General features: G+C 41.1%; 2 protein-coding genes across 7 annotated transcripts in view; both read left to right on the top strand.

Annotated features, from left to right (window-relative positions):
• The first annotated feature begins 5,839 nt into the window (after positions 1-5,839).
• Positions 5,840-25,216, top strand: part of TRIM69 (tripartite motif containing 69) — a 48,966-nt gene continuing 29,589 nt past the window's right edge. For 4 of the 6 annotated variants that reach the window (XM_070504491.1, XM_044764986.2, XM_044764977.2 and 1 more), the window contains exon 1: positions 5,840-5,978. The gene's annotated coding sequence lies outside the window, so the exon portion shown is untranslated. The remainder of the gene's footprint in view (positions 5,979-25,216) is intronic. The other 2 variants (XM_070504492.1, XM_044764979.2) reach the window with 1 other exon arrangement.
• LOC106834999 (E3 ubiquitin-protein ligase RNF4) lies at positions 8,645-9,809 on the top strand. Its single transcript, XM_070504493.1, has one exon. The coding sequence runs from the start codon at positions 8,786-8,788 to the stop codon at positions 9,350-9,352; it is 567 nt and encodes a 188-aa protein (XP_070360594.1). The 5' UTR covers positions 8,645-8,785; the 3' UTR covers positions 9,353-9,809.

The following is a 25,216-nucleotide window of genomic DNA, read 5'->3' as shown; positions in this document are numbered from 1 at the left end:
CAGTTCTAAAAAATAAAGTCTATTTAAAAAACCCCCGCTTCCCAGGCTCCAATGCAGACCAACTAAATCACAATCTCTAAGTATGGAGCCCTGATATCAGTATTATTATTATTATTATTAATTATTATTAAGACTTTATGTTTTTAGAGCAGTTTTAGGTTCACAGCAAAACTGAAGGGAAGGTACAGAGATTTCCCATATAGCCCCTGCCCCGCCATGCATAGTCTCCCCCGTTATCAACACCCCCGTCCAGAGTGGTACGTTTCTTAGAACTGACAAACCTGCATTGATACACCATAATCACCAAAGCCCATAGTTTACATTATAGTTCACTCTTGGTGGTGAATGTTCTATGGTTTTAATAAATGTATAATGATATGTATCCATCATGGTATCAGAGTATTTCACTGCCCTAAAAATCCCCTGTATTCTGCCTATTCATTCTCCCCAACCCTGCCCCAACCCCTGGCAACCATTGATCTTTTTACTGTCTCCATAGTTTTACCTTATCCAGAATGTCATATAGTTGGAATCATACCATAGACAGCCTTTTCCTATTGGCTTCTTTCACTTAATAATATGCATTTAAGTTTTTTCCATGTCTTTTCATGACTTGATAGCTCATTTCTTTTTAGCGTTGAATAATATCCCATGGTCTGGATACACCACAGTGTATTATCCATTCACCTACTCAGGACATCTTGGGTGGTTCCAAATTTTAGCAATTATGAATAAAGCTGCTATAAATATTGTGAGCATGTTTTTTGTGTGGACATAAGTTTTCACAGTATTGTTTTTAAAAATCTCTAGCTAGGGGCTGGCCCCGTGGCCGAGTGGTTAAGTTCGCGCGCTCCGCTGCAGGCGGCCCAGTGTTTCGTTGGTTCGAATCCTGGGCGCGGACATGGCACTGCTCATCAGACCACGCTGAGGCAGCGTCCCACATGCCACAACTAGAAGAACCCACAACGAAGAATACACAACTATGTACCAGGGGGCTTTGGGGAGAAAAAGGAAAAAATAAAATCTTAAAAAAAAAAAGAGGATTGGCGGTAGATGTTAGCTCAGGGCTAATCTTCCTCAAAAAAAAAAAAAAAAGAAAGAAAAGAATTAGATCTGGTATACTGACATGGAAGAATATCCATGCTATATTGCTGAAGCAAAAAAGTAGCTTCCAGAAAATATGCATTGTAAGCCATTAAATCCAAACTATATATAGGCACACACATTATGTATTTGTATCACGCACAAAAGTAGGTCTGGAAGGTGACGCCCTGAACTGTTGTCAGTGGTTGCTCAAGGAAAGGGAGAGGGGTAAATAAAGAGGAGGAAGCTGACTAGTCTGCTGGAAAGTCAATTTGCTAGCAGGCATTTTCCTGAATATCGGTTGGCATTTTTCTGAAACCTTATATGTGTCTGTGAGGGGAGGGATTTTGGGGTGGGATGGGAGTGGAAGAGGAAAAGGGGATACAGGGCAGGCTGAGACCCTAAGCAGTGGTGTTTCCTTCCTGCTGCTCACCTGGGCCAACAGAGGGCCTGTGTCCCGCCCTTCTAAACGCTGGGGAATGTGGCAGCTGAGCTAACCACCACCTCCCATGGCCTGGCCGAATGGAAGGAGGGTGGAACCCACAGGGCTCTCCCACTCTCCAAGGTAGAGGACTGGTCTCACCCCAGACTATGTTGGTGAAAGGGCGCAAGGAAGCTGTCTCTCAGCCTGGGGCAAATATACCATTTGAAACATTGTTTGGCTAATGGATACATAAAAATTTTCTTTTAGAAAATTGATTTTAGGATTGTTCCAAAATTCTCTTCCTCCTCATCAAATAATGAATGTAAAAAAATTCATAAACCCCTGCAATCTCCTATGACAGAGGTTACCCCCTTTTGGACCCCATTGGATTCTCTCAGTGTGTACCTATTACTCTCCATTTTATATTATGGCTACTTTTAAAATTTAATCTTTACTAAATAGTTCTCCTTGCATTTCCTCATGATTTCCCTTTTAGAAGAATTCAGGAATGTCCGAGAAACCAGAGAAAGACAGCATATGATTTGATGCATGTTCTAGAACTACAGCGACAGCCTGAGAGGACCCCATGTCTTAACAGATCAAAAGGAGTGATAGTGAGAAAAAGCTGCAAGGTAGGAGCTATTGCTTCAGATAATTCACCAAGGTGAAGGGGAAAAAAACGCATCTGGAAGAGAGAGTCCAAAGAAATACAGAAATGCAAGTTAGAATTCAGCAATTTTAACCTAGAATTGCTCTGTTGATCCAAGGACCTACAAGGAAACATCGAGATGAGACTGTGACTGTAGCTTAGAAGCTTGTGTGTAATAGTCCTCAAGAATGGTGCTCCGATCTTTGCAGCCATGGCAGTCATCCTGCTCATCCCCCCTTTCAGAGCCTCAGCATTTGCCTGTCTCAGGCACTCCATGCTGAGGTGCTACCATTTTCAGACACTTTTAAACAAACTATATTAGCCTTTTTACTTTTTTTTTTCTCTCACTCTCTCTAAGCAGATACGCCCACAGGAAAAAGTCCCAGGTATATACACAACAACCTCTTAACAATGTTTACCCTGGGGAAGGGGCTAAGATGGCAGGATAAAGATGAAGGCAGACTTTTTAAATATTATTCTACATACTTCTTTATGATGTGAATTTTTATGACTTTTATTATTTGAGTATAGTTCATTATTTTAAAAATAGAAAGTTTATATAGGCAGAAAGGAAAAAAAACCTTGTTAATTCCACCACCCAGACATAACCACTTATCAGCGTTCATTTTGGTGTGGTTAGCTTTTCTGGAGATTTTTATTTTTTATTCTGTCTTTTAAAAAATGGTCATTATTATTATTATGTTTATTTAAAAAGCTTTTAAAATAATTTTTATGTCTCACTTTTTTTCACTATCCCTAATGAAAACATGGTATAAATGGAAACAATACAGAGAACTGGCAAATGTTTTTTCTAATTTTTGTCAACAACCACTATCCAAATATCTTTGGGCTGTTGCTTTTTACTTGTATTTCTTATATTGTAAACTCTTGAGGCAAAATTCAAGGTCTTTCTTTAATAAAATAAACATTTTGTCTGTGATGCCATTAAGGTTTTAGGGGCAAAAATTAGCCTTATGTCTCATTGGACTCTAGGCTTTTAGAAAAAAAAATTGAACACTAACATTTGGGTCCTAGATATCTTACAAGAAATGAATTATCTGTGAGTACCTTGATTAGGAACTTCACACATTAAAAACTATTCTGATACTTTGGAGAGTTATAGAAAGGGCTGATCAAAAAAAAATCCCTAGTAAATATAATTTAAAATAATAGTTTGATCATGTATTAAGCACTTACTATGTGTTAAGTCTCCGAAACTAGGGAGATATTTATATTTCTATAGCACACACACCCAACTGAAAACCACAGTGATGTGCAGGCTTCCCCTCCCCCATAGGCCACTTCCTCTTTTTACTGTTTACACTTAGGAAAAACAGAGAGCACTTTTGCTGCCACACAATGCTAGAGTGTTATTTGAAGTAGTTTTCTAGGTATCCTTAGCTGCTTGCAAGTGTACATGCCATTTTCATCATCTGAAGAGTCAGTGAGTGTCTTAGCTCGAGTTCTTGCAGAAGCAGGCTCTGAGCCAAGGATTTCCAAGTGACTTATTAAGAAAGAGTGGGGGATGAAGGATAGAGAATGGGAAGAAACCAAGTGGGTGTGTGGTTTCCTATGTCCCGCACTCTGCCTATTCCCATGGGAGCTCTAGAACAAAGGAACATGCCTCACAGTCGGTCCTGCCTCGTAGCAAAGGAGCTGGGCTTTGGTACTCCACATCAGCCAGTCTTTGGCTACAGGCTGCCCAGGAGTGTAAAGTGGGGTGAAACATTAAACTCCAAGGTATGTCCAGCTCTCTCCAGTGCCTGAGAGTAATCTCCAGGTCTAGGAGTAATATGCAGATGGTAGCTGTTTAGAAGCAAAATATGAAAAAGCTGGGGATGGGCTTGTAAAGTCTGGGTGGGGCGTGAGTCTGCTACTGCGAGTTTCCTGTTAACTTCCTCTGCTGGGTCCACAACATATGCTATCTCAAACTTCCGTTAAAGGTTCAAAGTTTCTCAGGGGCTAGCATTAAAGTGTGAATGCCACTGCACTCAGATCTGAATTTGAATCCTAATTCCACAAAAGAAACTGGAAAAGTCATATTACTGGCTTGACTCACCATATCCATAAAATGGGATAATTATTCCTACATCATAAGGTTATTTCATTTACTCACTCAATCATTCGTTCAATAAATATGGAGTGTCTCCTCTGCACCAGGCACTGTTCGAGGGTCGTTCTGAGGAGGCGATGGTGACAAGAACAACTCTGTAAAACGTAAAGCTCCAGGCGACTGCTTTTACTTCCAGTGGTTATTTATTTTCACAGCTCACAAGAACAAATAAAACTACTTACAACCACAGCAAGGAGATACAAGGGAAAACTTCTTGGTACTGAGCTGGTGAAAAAAAGAAACTATGGAAGAATTCCTTTTCCTAAAGGGCTGTGGGTCAAAGACAGTTCTCATTCACTCTGGATAGTTCCTCCAAAGGTGAGCCTGCAAGCAGAGCTCTCTCCTGACAGTCTCAGGATTTCCTCAGAGAATTCACAGTCTAATTGCATTTTCAGGAGCTTCTAGTTCCACCTCTGTCACAGGTTATCATCTTTCAAATCTCTTAAGCTTTCCCAGCGTCAGTTTCCTTACCTGTAAAATGAAGAGTTCTCAGCCACCAACTAGTGATGGCACAGTAAGCAGGTCGCTTGTGTACTGAAGCTGTGTCTGCTAGATTTGTAGGATAGGGAGTCAGTATTCAAGCTCAGGCTTGGTAGATTGAGGTGGGCACGGTGCCCAGGACCCCAGTGTGGATTAGAGGTTTCAACTCCAAACAGATCCAACACCTCCCCAGCGCCTTTTTTCCCCAACACCTCATTATAACAACTTCTACTTTTGGTGCCCCTTTTACTAATTTGATCATGAAAGCTAAGCAATTTAGTATGTGAATGCTCTAGCCTGCCTGTACTGGTTGGGGTAAAGAAGTGCCACATGCTTGCACCTGACCTAGGATCTTCGGGAACCATGACATTGAAGATTGAGAGTTGTGCTCTATTGATGGTTCAGATTCAGATATGGTATTGCCAGCTGTGGTGTGATTCTCTTAAACGGTGAAAATCTCTAGGTAAAATTCCAAAAACAAACAAAAAACAAACCAAAAATACAACTTCCTTTGAGTCACCTGGTAGTTGCATTCCTGGAAAATTCAGTGTATCTGGGCCTGTTATAGTAAATGGCCAATAAGTATTCAAGGAATAAATTAATTGAAAAATAGAACACGTTTTTACATGTGATTGTAAAGCCCAGATAATAAGCAGGTTTTTCATACATGGGGGGGAGCGGGGGGGGGGGGGGGGGGGGGAGAGGCAGGCAGAGAGAGAGAGAGACAGAGAGAGTCTCTGTGTGTAGGCAGGGGCCCCTGGCCCTCAGCTCCTAAATACCTGTAGTGACTCCATCATTGGAACAACCAAAAATAGCCCTATTAATTTCCAAAATTTCTAGAGGCATATTGCCTTCTTTGAGAACCACTTTTTTAGAGAGTGAGGAGTTGCTGATCTAATGACCAGGGGAGGAAAAAAAAAAAACCCCAGAATCCACAACTGGCCCTTCCCCTTTCTCGGAAAACATGAGACTGGAGAAAAACGAAACTTAGGACGGGAAATCCCCTTTTCTAACCTGGAACAGCGCTTTCTGCCCAGAGACTAGTGACCTGCCACCACGGGCTCGCGTTTTGATTGGGCAGTTGAGAAACTAAAATAGCGGGTTAAAAGGAGGGGAAAACCCCAGGGCTCTCCACCGTGGGGTCGGTGGGAAGACGCGCCGCGACTCCCGCTTGGTGACCTTGGCTCTGTTCTTCGCTGGGCGCCGCCGCCAACCTGGGCGTGTTCACGGTTGAGTACCCTCTCCCGCGCCGCCCCCTCCTTCTGCTTCTCCCTCTCTATCCACAGGCTCTCCCTGGCCCTGCAGCTCCTGGTTCCTCCTGCCCGGCCCAGTGTAGCCAGGCATTCGGGTTCGGCTCGCTTAGACTCCGTCCAGACCGGACGGCAGAGGAGAGGCCGGAAAGTGGCGCGCCGCTGGAACGCACGCTTCCTGGTCTCTTCTCGCTGGATAGCTACCCCGGCAGGACTAAGCTCGAGGGGACAAAATATCTAGGTCATTGATGAGTTGGGGTCGGGGGTGGTGGGCACTGCTTTCTGGGGCTGCCCTGTTTCGTCCCCAGGGTTCTCTTTCCCTAGCCGCAGAGCGAAGGAGGGGCAGGCCCGTCACGAAAGGCAAATACTTGCGGGGAGTAATCCAGTGAGAGGCAGGTGTGTCTGTGGGGTCCAAGACAAGTATTACTTCGGCAAGTAGGTCTGAGCATCTGGCGGAGCGCTGAGCACCACGCCCTTCCATGATTCCTCCCATTTCCCTCTAGGGTTCCACCTTTCCCCACCAGGTTCTAGGGCTGTGTCTAAATCTAGATTGTCTCATACTGCTTTGTGTAACATTTCTATGGCAGCTTATGCATTTGTTTTTGTGAATGCTTTATTGAAATATAACTTATAAACCATACAATTCATCTGTTTAAAGTATACAATTCAGTAGATTTTAGTGTATTCACAGAGTTGTGCAACCATCACTTCAATTTTCGAACATTTTCATCACCCCTAAAAGAAGCCCTGCACCCAGTAGCAGTCACTCCTCATTTCTCCCCATCCTCCAGCCCTAAAGAACCACTAATCTTTCTGTCTCTATGGATTTGCCTATTCTTGATATTTCATATAAATGGAACCATACAGTATGTGGTGTTTTGTGATTGGCTTCTGTCACTTAAAATGATGTTTTCAAAGATCATCCAAATTATAGCAACTATCAGCACTTTATTCCTGTTTATTGTGGAATATTCCACTGTATGGATTATACCACGTTTTGTTTATCCATTCGTCAGTTAATGAGCATTTGGGTTGTTTCCACTTTTTGGCTGTTATGAATAATACTGTTATCAACATTCATGTACAAATTTTCGGTTGTGGACATAAATTTTCAGTTCTTTTGGGTATATACCAAAAGTGGAATTTCTGGGTTATATGGTAACTATATGTTTAGCCTTTTGAAGAACTGCCAGACTGGTTTCCAAAGCTGCCACACCATTTTATATTCCCACCAGCAGTGTATGAGAGTCCCAACATTCTACATTTTCACCAACACTTGTTATTATCTATCTTTCTATTATAGCCATCCTAGTGGGTATGAAATGGTATCTCATTATGGCTTTGATTTGCAGTTCCCTAATGATGACCAATGATTTAAAAATTATTTTAAATATATTTAAATTACAGAATAATTGTTTTTTTTTAAAGATTGGCACCTGAGCTAACAACTGTTGCCAATCTTTTCTTTTTTTTCTGCTTTTTCTCCCCAGATCGCCTCAGTACATAGTTGTATATTTTAGTTGTGGGTCCTTCTAGTTGTGGCATGTGGGACGCTGCCTCAAGGTGGCTTGAGGATCTGTGCCATGTCCGTGCCCAGGATCCAAACCGGCGAAACCCAGGGTGACTGAAGCGGAGTGGGCGAACTTAACCACTCCGCCACAGGGCTGGCTCCATACAGAATAATTTTTTTTTTTAAGATTTTATTTTTCCTTTTCCTCCCCAAAGCCCCCCGGTACATAGTTGTATATATATAGTTTTTTAGTTGTGGGTCCCTCTAGTTGTGGCATGTGGGATGCCACCTCAGCATGGCCTGTCGAGTGGTACCATGTCCGTGCCCAGGATCCTAACTGGCAAAACCCTGGGCTGCCTAAGCAGAGCGCATGAACTTACCCACTCGGCCACTGGGCCGGCCCCCAGAATAAATTTTTAAAAGGATTAATATGCTGAGGTTTTGAGAAGTTTGTCTAGGTCACATGCCCAAAAGTCATAGAGTCTAGACTCAAACCAAGTCTCTCTATGGCGAGTGCTTGAACTCTATCCCCTCTTTCCTAGAACAGAATCTGGGATAAAACTCTCAAAACTTCACTTGCTGCCTCTATGAGAAAGGGAATCTTGGGCAAGATGAACCTCTGTGTAGACTGATTCATTTCTTATTTGCTATAAGAAACTCAAATGTGCAAAGAGCTTTTTGGTCTCTCCATTTTCACTTTGTAAAAAATAAGTGTTTCCTTGAGATCCTCATAATGGATCTTGGATGAATCTGGCTCTCATACACCCTTTCTCGGTGTTTAATGACTGTGCTTCTCTTCATGTCAGTGCCCCTTGGGTTTGTCCTTCCCCTCACTACCACCAGGACATGAAATGAGGAGGGACACAAAGTTTAAATTTTGATTAAATGCATAACTATCAAAAATTCTGAGTACACATTTTTCTCTATATATCTATACACTTTATATTACTATCAAGCTTATTTTAAATATTACTAAAGCTTAATTTTTCTCTCATTTTTTTTTTCAGTTAGAAATTCAGATTGAGCTGTCTCATAAGTGGCTCCCAGAAGTCTCACTCCCCAACCCCGGGGGAGCGTAGGAGTTGTGGAGGTGGAGACAGGACTGGAATCAGAATCAGAGTTCAATATACGGGAGAAGTTGGGCTCTACATTCTTATGTAAGAATCATATCAGAGAGTGACTGACCCACAGCTGTGAGACACTGAGGACTTTGACACTCACTGTAAACTCTGGCATGGGTCACTTGTTTCTCTGAAGGCTGGATCCAAAAAGCACAATGAATACAAGAATGGGCTATGGTAGCATGGTGAATTCCAGACAAGCCCGAGAATTCCATACAGCTGGAGAAAGAGGCCCAACTCCTCAGACAGTCTTGGAAGCAGAACTGATAGAACTTGGGGAAAGTGATGAAGTAGTTGACCTCACCTGTGAATCTCTAGAACCTGCAGTGATTGACCTAACTCACCAGGACTGTGTTGTGATTACTGAAGAAAGGAGGCGGCCAAGGGGAAACACAAGGTCACTCCAAGGCCAAACTGGCAGCTGTGTGGTGAGCAGTGATAAGGAATTGATGAGGGACAGAGATGTATATGTGACCCACAGTGCCTACCATAATGCCCTGGAAGAAGAAACTTTAAGTTGCACACTACCTGGTTATATCCAGTGTCGAATTTGTATGGATGGGTACTCGGAGATTGAATTGAGTAGACGGCACATCTACTCTACAGACTGTGGCCACATCTTCTGTAGTCAGTGCCTCTGTATTTCCCTTAAATATACTAAAACTTGCCCAGTTTGTTTGAAAAAAATTGGCTGCCGTCAGTACCATCGTATTTATTTATGATGTGTACTGTGTTGCTCAGGACAGACAGAACCCCCAGCTGGACTTTCCCATGTCCTTGTGGAGAAACTATGGATTGCTGGCATCCAATGCGCTGAGCTCAGAAAGCCTGATTTAAAAAATTGCTCTCTGGAGTATATTAAAAATGCTTTCACTTCTCACACACGATGAGACTGCTTTTTTGATGCCTTTGCTTTCATGCTGCAGGGCTGGACTTTGGTTGTCAGTGTGCCAGAGACTGGTGGTTATCCTCAAAGCAATTTTTCCTTTCTTTTTCATAGTAATCAATTTTTAATTGGCCACATGTGGGCATTTTGGATCATGTAAACAAATAAGGGCAACATCCTAGATGGGGTACATGGAAGGAAGCTGGGAGACTGACAAGTTTGCAAACCAGAGCCACCATGCAAGTTTGGACTGTTACTTGAGAGATAAATAAACTGCATTCTTGTTTAAGCAACTATTATTCTGGGTCTTGTTGAGAGCAATGGAATCTTTATTTTAGTTAATGGACCAGGAAGGGTGCTGTCTCTGGGTTTCTCTGGATTTCCTTATTCCACTGGAGTAGAAGGAAGTCAGTCCTTTCTGACCACCTCTACCAACCAGCAGGGTGGAGGTGGGTATATGGGCAGGTGCCATGTCCTGCTGGGACTCCTAGTGGACTTTGAGGCCAGCCCGAGGAGTTGCCTAGGCACACTGGAATCTAGAGTTGTGGTTCTGTACTTTCTGACCTGTCAGGCCAGAGGGGGCTGCCTTCACCCTGGCTTTACAGGTGTGCCTGCCTTCCACCACACTGGTAGTTAATCCACAAGTTGGCATGCTTCTCTGTGAACAGACACATCACTGCATTGCCATCCCAGCTGCTCAAGCAGCCTGGCTGAGTCACCGGCCTTGAGAAGACCTCCTCACCACCCTCCCACACACACACACTAGCTCTTTTTTCTTTTGTAGAGAATCACATAGCATTCACAGTTCAGCCTGCATGTTAGAATCGGAGAGGACGAGATTTCTATGGTGCTTTCTCCCTTTCCCTCTGAATGAAATGAGTAAAACTTGTCCCTTACTTACAATGGTTGTAGCAGTGTTGCTCTCTTCCATGGAGGCTCAGCTGTGCCAATGGAATGGTGCCCATCCCCACGTTATGTCTGTCTCCACACTGCATTCTCTGGAATGTCTCATACCACAGACCTCAATTGCTTGACTTGGCACAGGATATACAAGATAAATGTGGTATACTCCCTTCTGTGGGTTCTTTTGTATGTTCCAAAATGAAATGAGAAAAAAGAACATGAAAATGAAAAAAAAAATTTCTAAATATTATCTTTCTACATTTCAATAGATCATCTTGTGCATCCCACTTTGGAGACTATTAATTTCTCTGTGACATAGCACAGTGTATTACACACTTGGCTAACGATCAGAACACCTGAAGTGCCTATTAAATACAGATTCAGCTACTGCATGTCTTGTCTGTGTGATCAGGATAAAGAGCATACTCTCTCCAGTTCACCAGCAGCCTGCAACACTCCCTATCGTATTCTACCCAGTCCACTGCATATTGACCTTACCTGCCAAGCTCATGTGGACATTTGAGGGGTTTTTTTTGACATTTGAGGTTTTGATCTCTGTTTTAGGGGAAAAAAATAGAGAGGATTGTGACTTTTAAAAAAAATAGATAAATTTTACAGACAGCAAAATGCACTGATCTTAAGTGTATAATGAGATGAGTTTGGGCAAATATATACTTGCATGTGACCCACACCCCAATTAAAATATAGAACAATTCTGGGGCTGGCCCGGTGGCCGAGTGGTTAAGTTCGCGCGCTCCGCTGCAGGCAGCCCAGTGTTTTGTTGGTTCGAATCCTGGGCGCGGACACGGCACTGCTCATCAGACCACGCTGAGGCAGCGTCCCACATACCACAACTAGAAGAACCCACAAGGAAGAATATACAACTATGTACCGGGGGGCTTTGGGGAGAAAAAGGAAATAATAAAATCTTTAAAAAAAAAATATAGAACAATTCTATCATTCCAGAAAGTTCCCTTATGTCCCGTTCTAGTCAATCCCTATCCCCCACAGGCAACCACTGTTTGGATTACTATCACCATAGATATGTTTGGGGACACTAACTTTTACTTCATTGTCTAGCCCAGCTCATCAGGGAGGAAAACTTGACAGGAATTTGGAGTATAAGCACTAGGCAGGGTTCAAGGATTTGTTTAGTGGGAGCATGACTTATCTGTCTTAACAATTGAAGCAAGAAGGCATTAATAATGACATCTGCTATTTATTAAGCGATAGCTATGTTTCAGGCACAGTACGAGGCACTTCACACATCACAGGCAGTCAGGGCATATACCTAGGCAAGAGCAGGAACCCAACAGGATGTAAGAACAAAAGAGAGTTGCCACAGGGCACGTGAACGTGAATAATTTGACCGACTGCTGTGCAGGGCTATGGAAAGAAGTGAGAACTAAAGCTAGAAAAGAAGATTGAGGCCACACCGTGAGTACAGCATTGTGTGCTGTGTTATGGAGTTTAGACTTTATTCTACAGGTGCTAAGGAGCCATTAAAGGCTCTGGAGGAGTACCTTCAGAGAAAGATTCTTAAGGATTCAGGATGCTTTCAGGGAAGGCTAAAGATCCTGTTTGAAATTTGGGGGTGGGGGGTGGGATATGGAGGTGGAATTAGGAAGGAAAGATCCTGGTGTTGATTTTCCTCTTAAAATAGAAGTGAATTTTATGAAATGTATAAGAAAAAGGATGAAACATCCTTGGTCTGAGAAATTTGCTCCTGCACTGGTCCTCTCCTGCCCTCAGAGGTCTAATCGTTTCATTTCAGCACAGCCAGCAGAGCCGTGCAAGCCTTTTAAGCTGTGGCAGCTCCTGGGAGATCGTTGTTCTGAGGTGGCAATGACAGGAGTCCAGGGGGACAACTGTGGCAATTTGGATTTAGCTGTCGGGTACCTTTTTGGAAAGGTGGAGGCTCATTTGGCCAGAGTAAAAATGGCATTAGGAGAGGTGGACAATCAAATTTATCCCCTTGATGCCTGATCTAGTTTCAGACCAAGTTAGCCCACAGTGAGATAATCTGGCAGTTTTCACTTGTCGTTTCCTGATGTTCTCTGAAGTTACAGCAGAGAATGAGAGCCAAATTTATTTAGCTGTAATGTCTGGATTTCATCAACCACAGATTGAAACTAAGCTGTTCAAGATAGGGGTTAAGAGAGACAGAGTGAAGGAGTCAGATCCACCTTTGAGCAAGGATGGGTCTTTCTATTGTCTGGTCTACACTGAATTCATTCCTCATGCAAATGTCAAGTGCACCTGCCAAGAGAAAGAAGTTACTCTCCAACGACCTAAAATTGTTATGAGGGATAAACTTTTAGGTCCTTTCCTTAGCCACATCAATTAGGTCCTACGGATTTGATATTAAAATCTGCATACTGGGATGGTCAGGGAATGTTATTAAAGCTCTCATTGGTGGCACCTTCTGTGAGACCTCTGCACAGCGTGGTCTCCGAGACAGTAGTTTCCCTGCAGTGAGAGCAGGGAGCAGCAGCAGCGCTTGCACAAATGCACACGCACTCCCAAGGCGTCTTACTTACTGGCTTCCTTGGGCTTTCAGGACAGCCTCACAGATACTTAGGACCAGTGAGAGCCTCAGGAAGGCACAGGCGTTTATCTGTAAGCCCTGCTATCCTAGCGCCCTACCATCCTGGACTCCTCCAGTAACCTCTGGCTGGGCTGGGATCTGAGGCTAGCAGGCAGGAGGGACCTACTGGGTAGTTCTAAACAAGGTATTCCTGGGTGGGACAGCAGGCTCCTCTGCCAGCCTCACTTATAACAGTTTTACACACTGTTAATATGTAGTATTTTGAAAGCAAAACATGTTGTTTTCTTCTTCTTTCATCTCCAGTTTCATGGCATTATGCAGGTGGGTTTCTGACTTTGACAAAAGCTTTTTGTTTCACTATCCAGGGACTATTTACAGACAGCTCTAACATAATACCCCTAACTGTATGGGGGATAATAATCAGGGTAGCAGCCCCCTTAGCTTTCAGCAGGCAAAAAGATTCTACGGGGCATACTCTCTTCTCCTGTGGAGTGGCATGAAGAAGGCACGTGACCCCAGGTGTGGCTCTGCCCACATCACTGACTCTCTAAAGGGAGAGCAGAGGGGCTGCCGGTGTGGTGTGACAGGACAGAGGCAGTCAGTTACCCACACCACTTGGCTTCTCTGCCAAGAAGAGAGCCTTTAGAGGAAGAACTTCTCTTCCTTTCCTCCGAACCAGCCCAAGCCACAGAAACAGCAACTGCTCTATTCTCCAACCAGAGGAGAGAAAGTGCAGTGCATTGCTGGGCAGGGGCCACTCCTTAATTCACCCACTCATTTGCTCATTTACTTGGTACTTACTAAATTTTGCTAGTGTGGTAGGCCTGTGTAGTTCAAAAGATGAACAAGACAGTCCTTTTCTCCAAGAAGCTCACAGCTAGTGGGAAAGAGATGTGAAAAGAAATAGGAATAATACAATGAAAAAAATAATGCAGTGCAATAAAAGCTATGACAAATATCTGCTGGGTGCTGCCGAAGCATAAAAGAGTAAATAACTCTGACTTCTCAGTAACTTCCTTAGAGTCTGGAAGATGGGAAATTGAACTTTTAATTTATATTCAGCTCCATTGGAGTCCTTAAAGATTAATAACTACTTATTTCTCTTGTTATAGTTCAAGATAGAAAGTTAATTTGAGGAAGCAGAAGTTTTGTAAACTATTTACTATAGCAGTGTTAGTGCAATAACAATGATAACAGCTATTACCGTTTATTGGGTGCTCCCTATGTGCCAGGTACTGTTAAGCATTTTACATACATCATCCATTTAATCCTCACAACAATCTTATGAGGTAAATATATTTTAAAATTTTTTAAAACATTGCCACCCCCCCTTTTTTTTTTGAGGAAGATTAGCCCTGAGCTAACATCTGCTGCCAATACTCCTCTTTTTTTTTTTTTGCTGAGGAAGACTGGCCCCGAGCCAACATCCATGCCCATCCTCTTCCATCCTATATGTGGGACGCCTGCCATAGCATGGCTTGCCAAGTGGTGCCATGTCCGCACCCAGGATCTGAACCGGTGAACCCAAGGCTACTAAAGCGGACCATGTGCACCCAACCACTGTGCCACTGGGCCGGCCCCCTAATGAGATAAATATTATTGTCTCTATTTTATATATGATAAAATTGAGGCTTGGAAAAGAAAAGTAACTTTGGTTTATGACTTTGTTTTTGCTTTTTTTTCCCTACCAATTATATGGTAAAACTAGGTATGTGTAGTTTCTTAGACACCGCTGTCCACTGCTTCCCTCCAACTTTGTTTTTAAAGAGTACACTAAAAACCTGAACTGCCCCTTCGTGAAATTTGGGACCTCTTGCCATAGAGGTTTTGGAATCACAAACTTTAGAGGTGGAAGGGGAGTCTTAGGAATTCACATTTTACAGATGGAGGAACTGAGGCCCAGAGAAGTTAAAGGTCTTAGCCAGGGTTACTCAGTGCTGTGGTGGAGACAAAGCTTCTGTCTTTTAGGCCAGGATTCTCGCCACTGGACTGAAGGCTTGAGAATGTGCTGACTCGAGGATTTAGTACAATTGTCTTTACTAAATGTTGTTAAACATTGTAGCCAGCAACAAAAATATTCAAGATAAGTTTTTTACTTAGGAACATAGTTTCTAGGTGATCATCAGCATTTCATAGCCATTTATCTGACAAGGAATTTGACTCAATGAATGCCATGTACTGTCAAGGTGAGAAAGACACAGCACTACCTAGCAGTTGTTCGCAATTTAGTGAAAGGGCAGACATGCAATCAAATAATTAAAATAATCATGTACAGGCATGTACAAAGATCTGGGGTGCTAATAGAAATGTATAAATCTGTGGTTATTAACTGGGAGTGCGTCCCACCCCTATGCCCTCAGCATATATTTGGCAATGTCTGCAGACATTTTTGATTGTCACAAACAGTGGGGTGCTACATCTAGTGTGCATCTAGTGAGCAGAGGCCAGAGAAGCTGTTAAGCATCCTAAAATTCACAGGACAGTCCCCACAACAAAGACTTGCTAGCCCAAAATGTCAGTAGGGCTGAGGTTGAGAAACTCTGCTGGCAAAATATTTTCTACAAAGGATGGGGGAGGGAGGGTAAAGCTTGGGGGCATGGTTATGGAAGAGTTTACTGAAGAGATAATGATTGGGGTTTAGGGAGCGAGGATCCCCGCAAAGGTACAACATGGGCAAAGCCACAGAAGCATGGCATATTTGGGTAATCCCAAACACCCAAGGAAGAGTTGTGGGCATTAAGGCTGGACAGCTAGGCAGGAGCTAGACATTCAAGAAAATATACTGAGTTAGAGAAATTACTGTAAGAAAAGCTGTTTGGTTCTGTGATGGCTATTTATAGGTCACTCAGGAGCACAGTCTAGGTATGTATCTCTGTGAGCTAAAGCTAAAACTGCTGAAGAAAGCTGTTTGAAATGAGGCTTTCCTGATCTTGCATCCTTAAGGCCTGGAGTTTTCCAGGCATTTGTTACTTTCTCAGAGATAGAGTCGGGGCCATTTCAGTGGAATGTGAGCTCTGAGAGGTGGAATTGTTCTCTGTGAAAGACACTTAGCTGGTGTCTCAATGCTGTGATGGGATCACGAGCAGAGATGAGGTGGTGATTTCTCATGCATTAGGCTTATAGGCTGCTCATGATGTTTATTTCCTCTTTTGTAAGCACCCTAGTTCAGAAACTGGAATATGTGAACCTTAAGATTAGACTGCCACCTCAATCCTAAATGAGGTGCCTCCCTCTATACCCACAAACAAGGGTGGGCAGGTAGGCCATTCCAGTCAGTGTTTCTCTTTCTCTTAAGCTAATGATGATCAAAGCAACTGACAAACTGTCACGGAATCTACCAGACCTCACACTGGCCTTGCCCCTTCTCCCCAGCTTCTGAACTTTTCCTCCTTCTGTCATGCTCTGAGCCCATTCTTAGCAAACAACAAGGTCTTAGACTGCTGGTCTGCAGCCATCCTGGGCCTGTTGAGCTCTGGTTCAAGTGCCTGCCTCTGCCCCCTGGTGGCCTGATGATAGAGCTTAATGGAGGTGAGTTTCCCTTTTCTAAGTCAGCTGATTTTTCTAGGCATAATATAGAAAGCCCAATCATAGAAAAGGGTAAGGATTTTAGAGGAGGAAAGGAAATTCAGGGAAATATTTAACTTGTGACAGCTTATAGCTTCTATAATCTCTCCAGGCCTTGGAACAACTGAGAATATTAGATAAGAGAGGTTGGTAGGAAAGTAATGAAACTCACCATAAACTTTTGAGAAAAATTAAACTAAATGCTACACAAAAATTTACTTTCCTTATTAATGTAATCACTTTCTTTTAGATTGAAAACATTTATTATATATAACTTGGTTTGCTCATTATACTCTCACATTTGATAATTTGTATTTAAAGTGGAGTTGATTCTCACAGAGTTAAATGTTTTCTTTTTTTTTGAGGAAGATTAGCCCTGAGCTAACATCTGCTGCCAATTCTCCTCTCTTTTTTTTGCTGAGGAAGATTGGCCCTAAGCTAACATTCATGGCTATCTTCCTCTACTCTATATGTGGGATGCCTGCCACAGCATGGCTTGAGAAGCAGTGCGTAGGTCCACACCCAGGATCTGAACTGGCAAACCCCAGGCCAAAGCAGAGCATGTGAAATTAACCACTGCACCACTAGGCTGGCCCCAGGAGTTAAATATTTTTAACTGAATTCCTGTAAGATCTCTTCAGAACTAAACTAAAGGAAGTTATGTTCTTCTGAACTAAGTGTTTTCTTCATAGACAAAAGAAAATATTTACTATAAGAAAGCTGAAAAAAACTCACTAAAATTCATCAAGAAGAAATTTTGGCCCATGAGTCCTTGTGTTCTGAATTATCATTTCCATCTGTTTCCACTTCTTACAAGTTTAATTTAAGTAAACATATATTAATCATGAAGATCAGGTTCTAAATTTCTTGATTATGGATCTTTAGATTTGCTCTTACTCTTCTCTGTCCTTAACTGTTGAAACAAACAGAGTTTTAAGTATTTTGTTTATAATTTCTAGAGGAAAAATAAACACTATAGCCCAGTCTTACTACACTCTTATTAAGGTGAAGTCAGTAAATATAGACACTTTTCCATAACAGTATAAAAAATAGTTTGTGTAATAGTGAGCATTCTATTATTTCAAATGTTCAGGCAGAGGCTGGAAATGAGTGAATTAAATGACTTAAGGTCTCTTTCAACTCTGAGAAACTCTGAAAAGTCAACAAGTTCATAATCCTTCCTTCTTATGTGAAAATGGCAGGGCGCATGAAGCATGGCCATATCTTGCTCTTGCATTTGAGCCGGCTGTGCCAGATGGTTTGTCCTCTAGAGATGAATTGTATTTCTCTGCTCTTAAGGTTAATTCTTCAGAAAATCTGCCCATCAGAGTTTTAAAAAACTACTTTGAAGGAACAGAAGCTAAAAAGCAACAAATGCTCTTAAATATGCAACAAATGCCCTTAAAAAGCAACAGATCCCCGTAAATATTTTATTAACCATGATTTTAAAAATTTGCAATCCAAAATTTCTCAGGGAAAAATTATTTCTTTTGCAAGTTTCCAAGGACTTCACTGCTCTACTCCTTGCCTTTTCTCTGCTCTGTGAGAATGTGCGAGATAAGTGGAAGGAGGTTGATGTGCTTGCTTAGAAAGTGACTCCTGCCAGCCAGATGCTTTGTAAGGATGAATTATCAATCCTTGACTTGAATTTTCTCTCTCTCTGCCTTAAGGTTAGATTTTCCTTAAGGGGCTGGCAGTGGGTGTGATTTCCTAAGATTTCTAGGTAGAGAAATTTCAGAATCTACTTTGGTTTCCAATTCTATTTCTCCCTCTGGACAGTGGGAAGTTGTTCCAGCTATTTTGCCTCACAAATTTGATCCATTTAATAAATTCAATTGCACAAAACATTGACTGGTTCTCTGCTAACTCAATTATTAGGATAATGGGCTTGGGGTCAGATAAATAGTTGAAATCCAGGCTCTACCAGTTAATTACTATGTGACCTTGGCAGCTAATTGAACCTCTCTAAGCTTCAATTTCCTTGAAAATGGCATAATAATACCTATCTTAAAGGGTTGTTATGAGGATTAAATGAAATAATGTATGTAAAGCATTTTGCACAGTGAATGCTCAGTAAATATGAGCTAATATGGTGAAAATAATCCCTTGTTTTATAGCAGAAGCTATATTCTTGAAAGTCAGGGTAATTAGCAAAACCTCAATTGGCAAGATGAATTAACAGCCAAATAACAATCAATAACATTAAATACATATTTTCATACCATAAAATTCCCCCTTCCAAACTGTACAGTTCAGTGGTTTTTAGCACGGTCACAAAGTTATACAACCATCACCACTATCTAATTCTAGAGCAGTTTCATCACCACAGAAAGAAATTCCATATCCATTAGCAATCACTCCTCATTTCCCCTTTACCCAAGTCCTGGCAACCACTAATCTCCTTTAAATATATTTTAAAAACACAATGAATAAAATTCCTAAATGGCATCCATTTCCAAAAGATATTGCATTCACCAGGATGAAAAACCAGCTCTGGTAAGCAACACTTCTCTTACATTAGCCTCAGTTGGCCAGGTTCTCCCACGAGTTTTATTTTATACAGAATGTATCTAATTCTAGAGTTTTCAAGACAGCGTGATTGGCTTACAACACAATAATTTTTGTACTTGTGTATTCCCTGATGGGTTTATTTTTCTGAATTTGATCTTCTAGGCATATATGGAGAAGGTAGAGAATAAACAATTTTTTTTTCTCTTCACTTCCACAGAATTGCTCACTCAGCTTAGTACAAAAAATAGAATAATCTTTAAAAAAATATTTTGTTATCTTTTGGTTAATGGAAGTTAAATAAATCATTAATATGTAAATGAATAGTAAATTCAAAATTTTCACTGTATAACAGAACCATGGAAAATAAGACAAGAAATGTGAGTTTGCAACATGTTGTAGAGAATTCTGAATTCTGGGGCCCTTTTAAAAAAAACCACAAAGGTTATTTTGGTAGGCTATAGAGAGCAGAGAAGATTTTGGAGGCAGAAGAGGATTAGCAATTATTATTATTTCTATTATTATTAACGAGACTTTGCAATTCATTAGATGATGAGGAAGGAAGAGAATTAAACACCCAAAGACAACTCAGATTTTAAAACTGAGATATTGGTAGTGCAATAAATAGAAACAGGCAAGTCAAGAGAAGGAACTGGTTTAGGGAAAAAGATGAATTGTTTCAGTCTTGTTGAGTTTCAAGGACCCAGTCAAGGGCTCAGAGATGTAGGCCCAGAGATAAATTTGGGAGTCACCTCTATAGAGGTTGGACACGAAGTCATGGGAATGAATAGCTCACTTGGTAAGAAGAGAGTATAGAGCTAGAAGATAGCTGAAGACAGACCATGGTGATTGTTTACACTTAACAAAGTGAGAAGAGGAAGAGAAACCAGCCAAGTCAGAGGGGCGGTCAGAGGCAGGAGAGCTAGGACAGGGTTGGATCACAAGAGGCAGAGGAGAGACTTAATAAGCGAAGGAGGGTGAAGACTGAGAGTAAGTCATTAAGTGAGTGTTTAGCAAACTCCATGGCAAGCTGTAAGAAAATAGTTTCTATGAAGTCCTGGGGTAGAGGGTCTGCTACAAGAGCAGAGATTCAGACAAGTTACCTTGAGCAAAGAGGTAACCTCACTTTCTATGGGGATAAACATCAATTCCTCCAACTCATTTGTTGAGCCCCTACTATGGCAAGGCGTTGTGCTAGGCATAGCAATCCAGGAAGAGCCATAAGACAGTGCTGTGGTTAATGTAACACAGCCACTCTCCACATTTGTTTCTCTCTGTAATTCTTGTCTATACCAACTAACTGACTCCACCCTACATCTCTGCATTTCTTCTGTCTTACATTTTAAATTCAGTTCCTAGATGCTGTTTCCATATGCTTCTCCATGCCATGACCTTTCATGTCCCAAACTGTACTTCATTGCAATCTTTAAGCTTTTGCTCTGACTATCAATTTCCTGATTCTCTCTTTGTTTCCAGAGTTAAATTCACAAGAGGTTCTAGTTTTCCCAGATCATCTTTTTGCATTAGATCACATGTTGGGTTATTGAACAGCTTATGAAATGAATCAGAAGCCCACCTGTATTTTAATCGCCTGTGGCCCGGGTGAGGGAGTGGAGGTTTGAGATATAGGGAAGGTGAAGCTGAACAAGGACAAATAAGCCATATTTGTGGGAAGCAACCTGTTGGTGAGGAAGAGTGGAGGAGACAGACTCTGCATTGTAAGCAACACTGCAGTGCTGATTATGGGGAAAAGTAAGGGCTCTAAGAACTCTCACACACAATTTCATAAAAAAAAATAATAACCCCAAATATGGCCCTGCCACCACCCTCTTGCAAGTCTCTTGCAAATAGCTGATTCAGGAAGAACTCATCTGATTCAAAGAAATTTAAAGAAACAAAAAATAAATAGCATCTATAAAACAAGAACAGGAGAAAATGTCCAGAGCAAAACAGAGAGAGCTATGGAGTAAGAAAATATGAAGAGGAAATTAAGACAAATGGAGGCTAGAGTGAGAAGCACCAACATTTGTCTGATAGGAGTTTAGGAAAAGGAGACTGGAGAGAATGGTGGAGAGGTAATATTCAAAGACAAAGTGGCTATATTAGGTCCAGGCAAGCAAGATTCAGGCTTGGGGAGATCAGGTGTCAGGGATAAGGAACACACGTGGTGTGGGAAATCGGGGAGCAGAGGTCTAGGGACTCAAGCCAAAGCATTTGGGCAGAAAGAGGGGAAAATCTAGCTATGGGAAGAGAGCAACAGAAATAGTCATCAATGAGAATGGAATTTGATAATGAGGCAAAGAATTTTTAGCCATGTTCCCCTGGCTAGAATAAATCTTAATATGAGTGGAACTAAGCCCCAAAATAGAGGCAAATACAAACTTCTAACTAGGAATGGAGGCTTAGTTCTGGATACTCAAATTCTCAAGGGCATGTGCAGCAGATGGAGATACTCTTGTCGTAGAGTTAGAATTCTTTGGATTCCTTTGATTCTACCACTGACTTCAGTGTGACAGCAAGTTCTAGTTCCAGTTTCCCTCTCAAGAGCATCAGAGTAACCCACGGACCAATCCTCAGGGATTCTGCCTCAGAATAAATCTTCTGTCTATATTTAAGTTTTTCATTCTTCAGAGGACATGATATACAAATTGAAAACTAGTATATGTACATTTAACTTGTCTTTTTCCCACCATAATAGTCTTCTTCACTTTTGTCTGCCTAAGATCTGATCTTTCAAGTCCCCTATTAAACATCCTAGATATTTCCCTTGACCAGACCCCCTAGTCAAGTGTCAGGACCCATCTATTATGCTCCTATAAAGAATACTTATCTTTATCAGAGAAATTATCCTCCTACTTTGAGGAGGTCTCATCTCAGTCCCCGTTTTTATATTCCTGGATCACAGTCTTTCAGCTTATCATTTAGGAAAGGGTAAGAGTACACAGAGCTGGTCATGGTATATGGTGGGAGCAATGGATGCTGGATTTGAAAGTCTGGGGTGTGCAAAGTCATTTCAGGAATTCCAGCAGAAAATTTTTTAGGAAGCAGAGCCCAGAATCCTGGAATATGGGCAATGAATGGTGACAACAAGGTCCTCCACACAGCTAAGTCAGACAAGCCCTACAGGGCCCCTGAGACTCCAGGAATTCAGTTCTGATAAAGGTGTGGCCTGTAAGATAAAACTTTAGACTTGCTTTCAGGCCAGTCCCTCCTTGCTGATTCCAGAGCAGATACCAACTCATGGTTGGTACTCAGATGGGACAGGATAAGCGTGAGTAAAATGGGACAGGAAGGCAGTACCACCCCTAGACCTGGGCAGTGGGGGGGCCCTTCCCTGGGCCAATGCTTTGAGGCTCCTACTCTGACCTTCCTCCACCTATGTTCCTCCTTACAAGACAAGAGTCCATCAGATCAAGGAACCTATGCTCTCTCCTACTTTAAATCACACACCACATATCCAGGACTCTAAAATTCTCTGCTCAAAAGGTTCTGTGCCCACTGCTGGGGCCTCCATACTCCCATAGGCAGCTGTGTGCCTGAAGGGCAGGTGTGTGTGTATATGTATATGGAGCTTGGTTGTGTGGGCTGGGTTTTCCACACACATGCTTATGAGGTGTGGGAAACGGTGAGGGGTTGACAGAGGGAACTAAGAAGAATGGACCAGGGGCTTCTAGTTGTACTTTTTCCTGACCCACAAATGTTAGTGGAGACCTAGGTGTGAGCTCATAGGCAGAGCCTCTATCTTACTCATTTCTATCCCCAGCAAGTGGGCATTAGAACAGAGGTGGCATTATTGAATGCTTATTTCATCAGAATCTTAGGTATTGAGATTGAAGCACTTCTGGTGGCTACACATCAAATAGTAGCTTACAGTACAGCATTCTGCAAAGCAGGATACTATTTGGTATAAAAAGTCTGGCTCTGGAGTCAGAAACTGCTTCAGTTTTTTTATTGACGTAAAATTTATATAACACAAACCAAAAATTTACATAACCATTTTAAAGTGTACAATTCAGTGACATTTAGTACATTCACAATGTTGTGTAACCACTGCCTCTATCTAGTTGCAAAATATTTTCATCACCAAAAGAAACCCCATACTCATTAAACAGTCACTTCCCATTTCTCCCTCCCCCAGCCTCTGGCAACAACTAATCTGCTTTCTATCTCTATGGATTAACCTATTCTGGATATTTCTTATAAGTGGAATAATATAATATGTGACCTTTTGTGCCTGGCTTCTTTCACTCAGCATTATGTTTTGGATGGTTCATCTACGTGGCAGCATGTATCGGTACTTCATTCCTTTCTGTGATGGAATAATCTTCATTTTATGGATACGCCACAGCTTGTTTATGCATTCATCCATGAGTTGATGGACATCAGAATGATGGACATTCTGTGAATAGTGCTGCTATTAATATTTGTGTACAAGTTGAAAATCTTACATTCTCAACAGCAATGTACGAGGGTTCCAATTTATCCACATCCTCACCAAAATTTACTTTCCATTAAAAAAAAATTATAACAATCCTAGTGGGTTTAAACTGGTGTCTCATTGTGGTTTTTATTTGCATTTCCCTAATGACATTGAGCATCTTTTCATGCTTGTTGGCCATCTGCCTATCTTCTTTGAAGAAATGTCTATTCAAGCCCTTTGCTCATTTTTAAATTGAATGTTTGCCTTTTTGCTGTTGAGTTGTAAGAGGTCTTTTATATTCTGGATACTTATTAGGTATAGGATTTGCAAATATTTTCCCCCATTCTGTGAGTTGCCTTTTCATTCTCTTGTGAAAAGAAAACTAAAATTATTTCTTTTCTTGTGATATCTTCATATGGTTTTAGTATCAGGCTCACAGTAGCCTCACAGAATGAGTTAGGAAGTGTTCCCTCCTATTCTATTTACTGGAAGAGTTTGAGGACTGATATTATTTCTTTTAATGTTTTGTAGAATTCACCAGTGAAGTCATCTGGTCCTGGACTTTTCTTTGTCGGGAAGTTTTTGATTACTAATTCAATCTCTTGTTATGGGTCTATTCAGATTTTCTGTTCTTTCTTGAGTCAGTTTTGGTAGTTTATGTGTTTTTAGGAATTTTTCCATTTCATTTAGGTTATCTCATTTGTTGGCATACAATTGTTCAAAATATTCTCTTACAATCTTTTTTTATTTCTCTAAGGTCTGTAGTAATGTCCCCACTTTTATTTCTGATTTTAGTAATTTTAGTCTTCTCTCTCTCTTTTTTTATCATTAGTTCTGTTAAAAGTTTGTCAATTTTTAAGATGCTCTTCAAATAACCAACTTTTGGTGTCATTAATTTTCTCTATTGTTTTTCTATTCTCCATTTAATTTATCTCCACTCTCATCTCTATGTCCTTCTTTCTGCTACCTTTGGTTTTAGCCTGCTATTCTTCTTTTAGCTCTTTAAGGTGGAAAGTTAGGTTATTGATTTGTGGTCTTTCTTTTTTTTTTTTTAACATGTGTTTATAACTATGCATTTCACTGTTAGCACTGCTTTTGCCACATCCCATAAATTCTGGTATATTGTGTTTTTGTTTTCATTCATCTCAAATTATTTTCTAATTTTGCCTTTGACTCTTTGATTGTTTAAGAGTACCTTTTTAAATTTCCACATATTTGTGAATTTTCCAGTTTTCCTTCTGTTATTGATTTATAGTTTCATTCCAATACAGAGTTTGTATGATTTTAATCTGAAATTTATTGAAATTTGTTTTGTGACCTACCATATGGCCTATCCTGGAGAATGTTCTTTGTGCACTTGAGAAAAATGTATAGTCTGCTATTGTTGGGTGGAGTGTTCTATATATGTCTGTTAGGTCTAATTGTTTTATAGTGTTGTTCAAGTCCTCTATATTCTGTCTGGTTGTTCTATCCATTATTAAAAGTTGAGTAATAGAGTCTACAACTGTTAATATAGAACTATTTATTTATAACTTCAGTTCTGTCAGTTTTTGCTTTACATATTTTGGGGCTCTGTTGTTTGGTGTGCATATGTTTATAACTGTTACATCTTCTTGATAGACTGACCCTTTTATCAATATATAATGTCCTTCTTTGTCTCTTGTAACAATTTTTGTCTTAAAGTCTATTTTATCTGATATTTGTATAGCCATTCCATCTGTTTGGTAAGTATTTGTATCGAATATCTTTTCCCATCC

This window comes from Equus asinus, chromosome 2 (genome assembly GCF_041296235.1).
Source record: "Equus asinus isolate D_3611 breed Donkey chromosome 2, EquAss-T2T_v2, whole genome shotgun sequence".
Taxonomy (NCBI): Eukaryota; Metazoa; Chordata; class Mammalia; order Perissodactyla; family Equidae; genus Equus; species Equus asinus.
This window is presented reverse-complemented; position numbering and strand designations above follow the sequence as displayed.

Coding starts and splice junctions, on each gene's coding strand:
- LOC106834999 (XM_070504493.1), top strand. CDS start 8,786: ATGAATACAAGAATGGGCTATGGTAGCATGGTGAATTCCAGACAAGCC.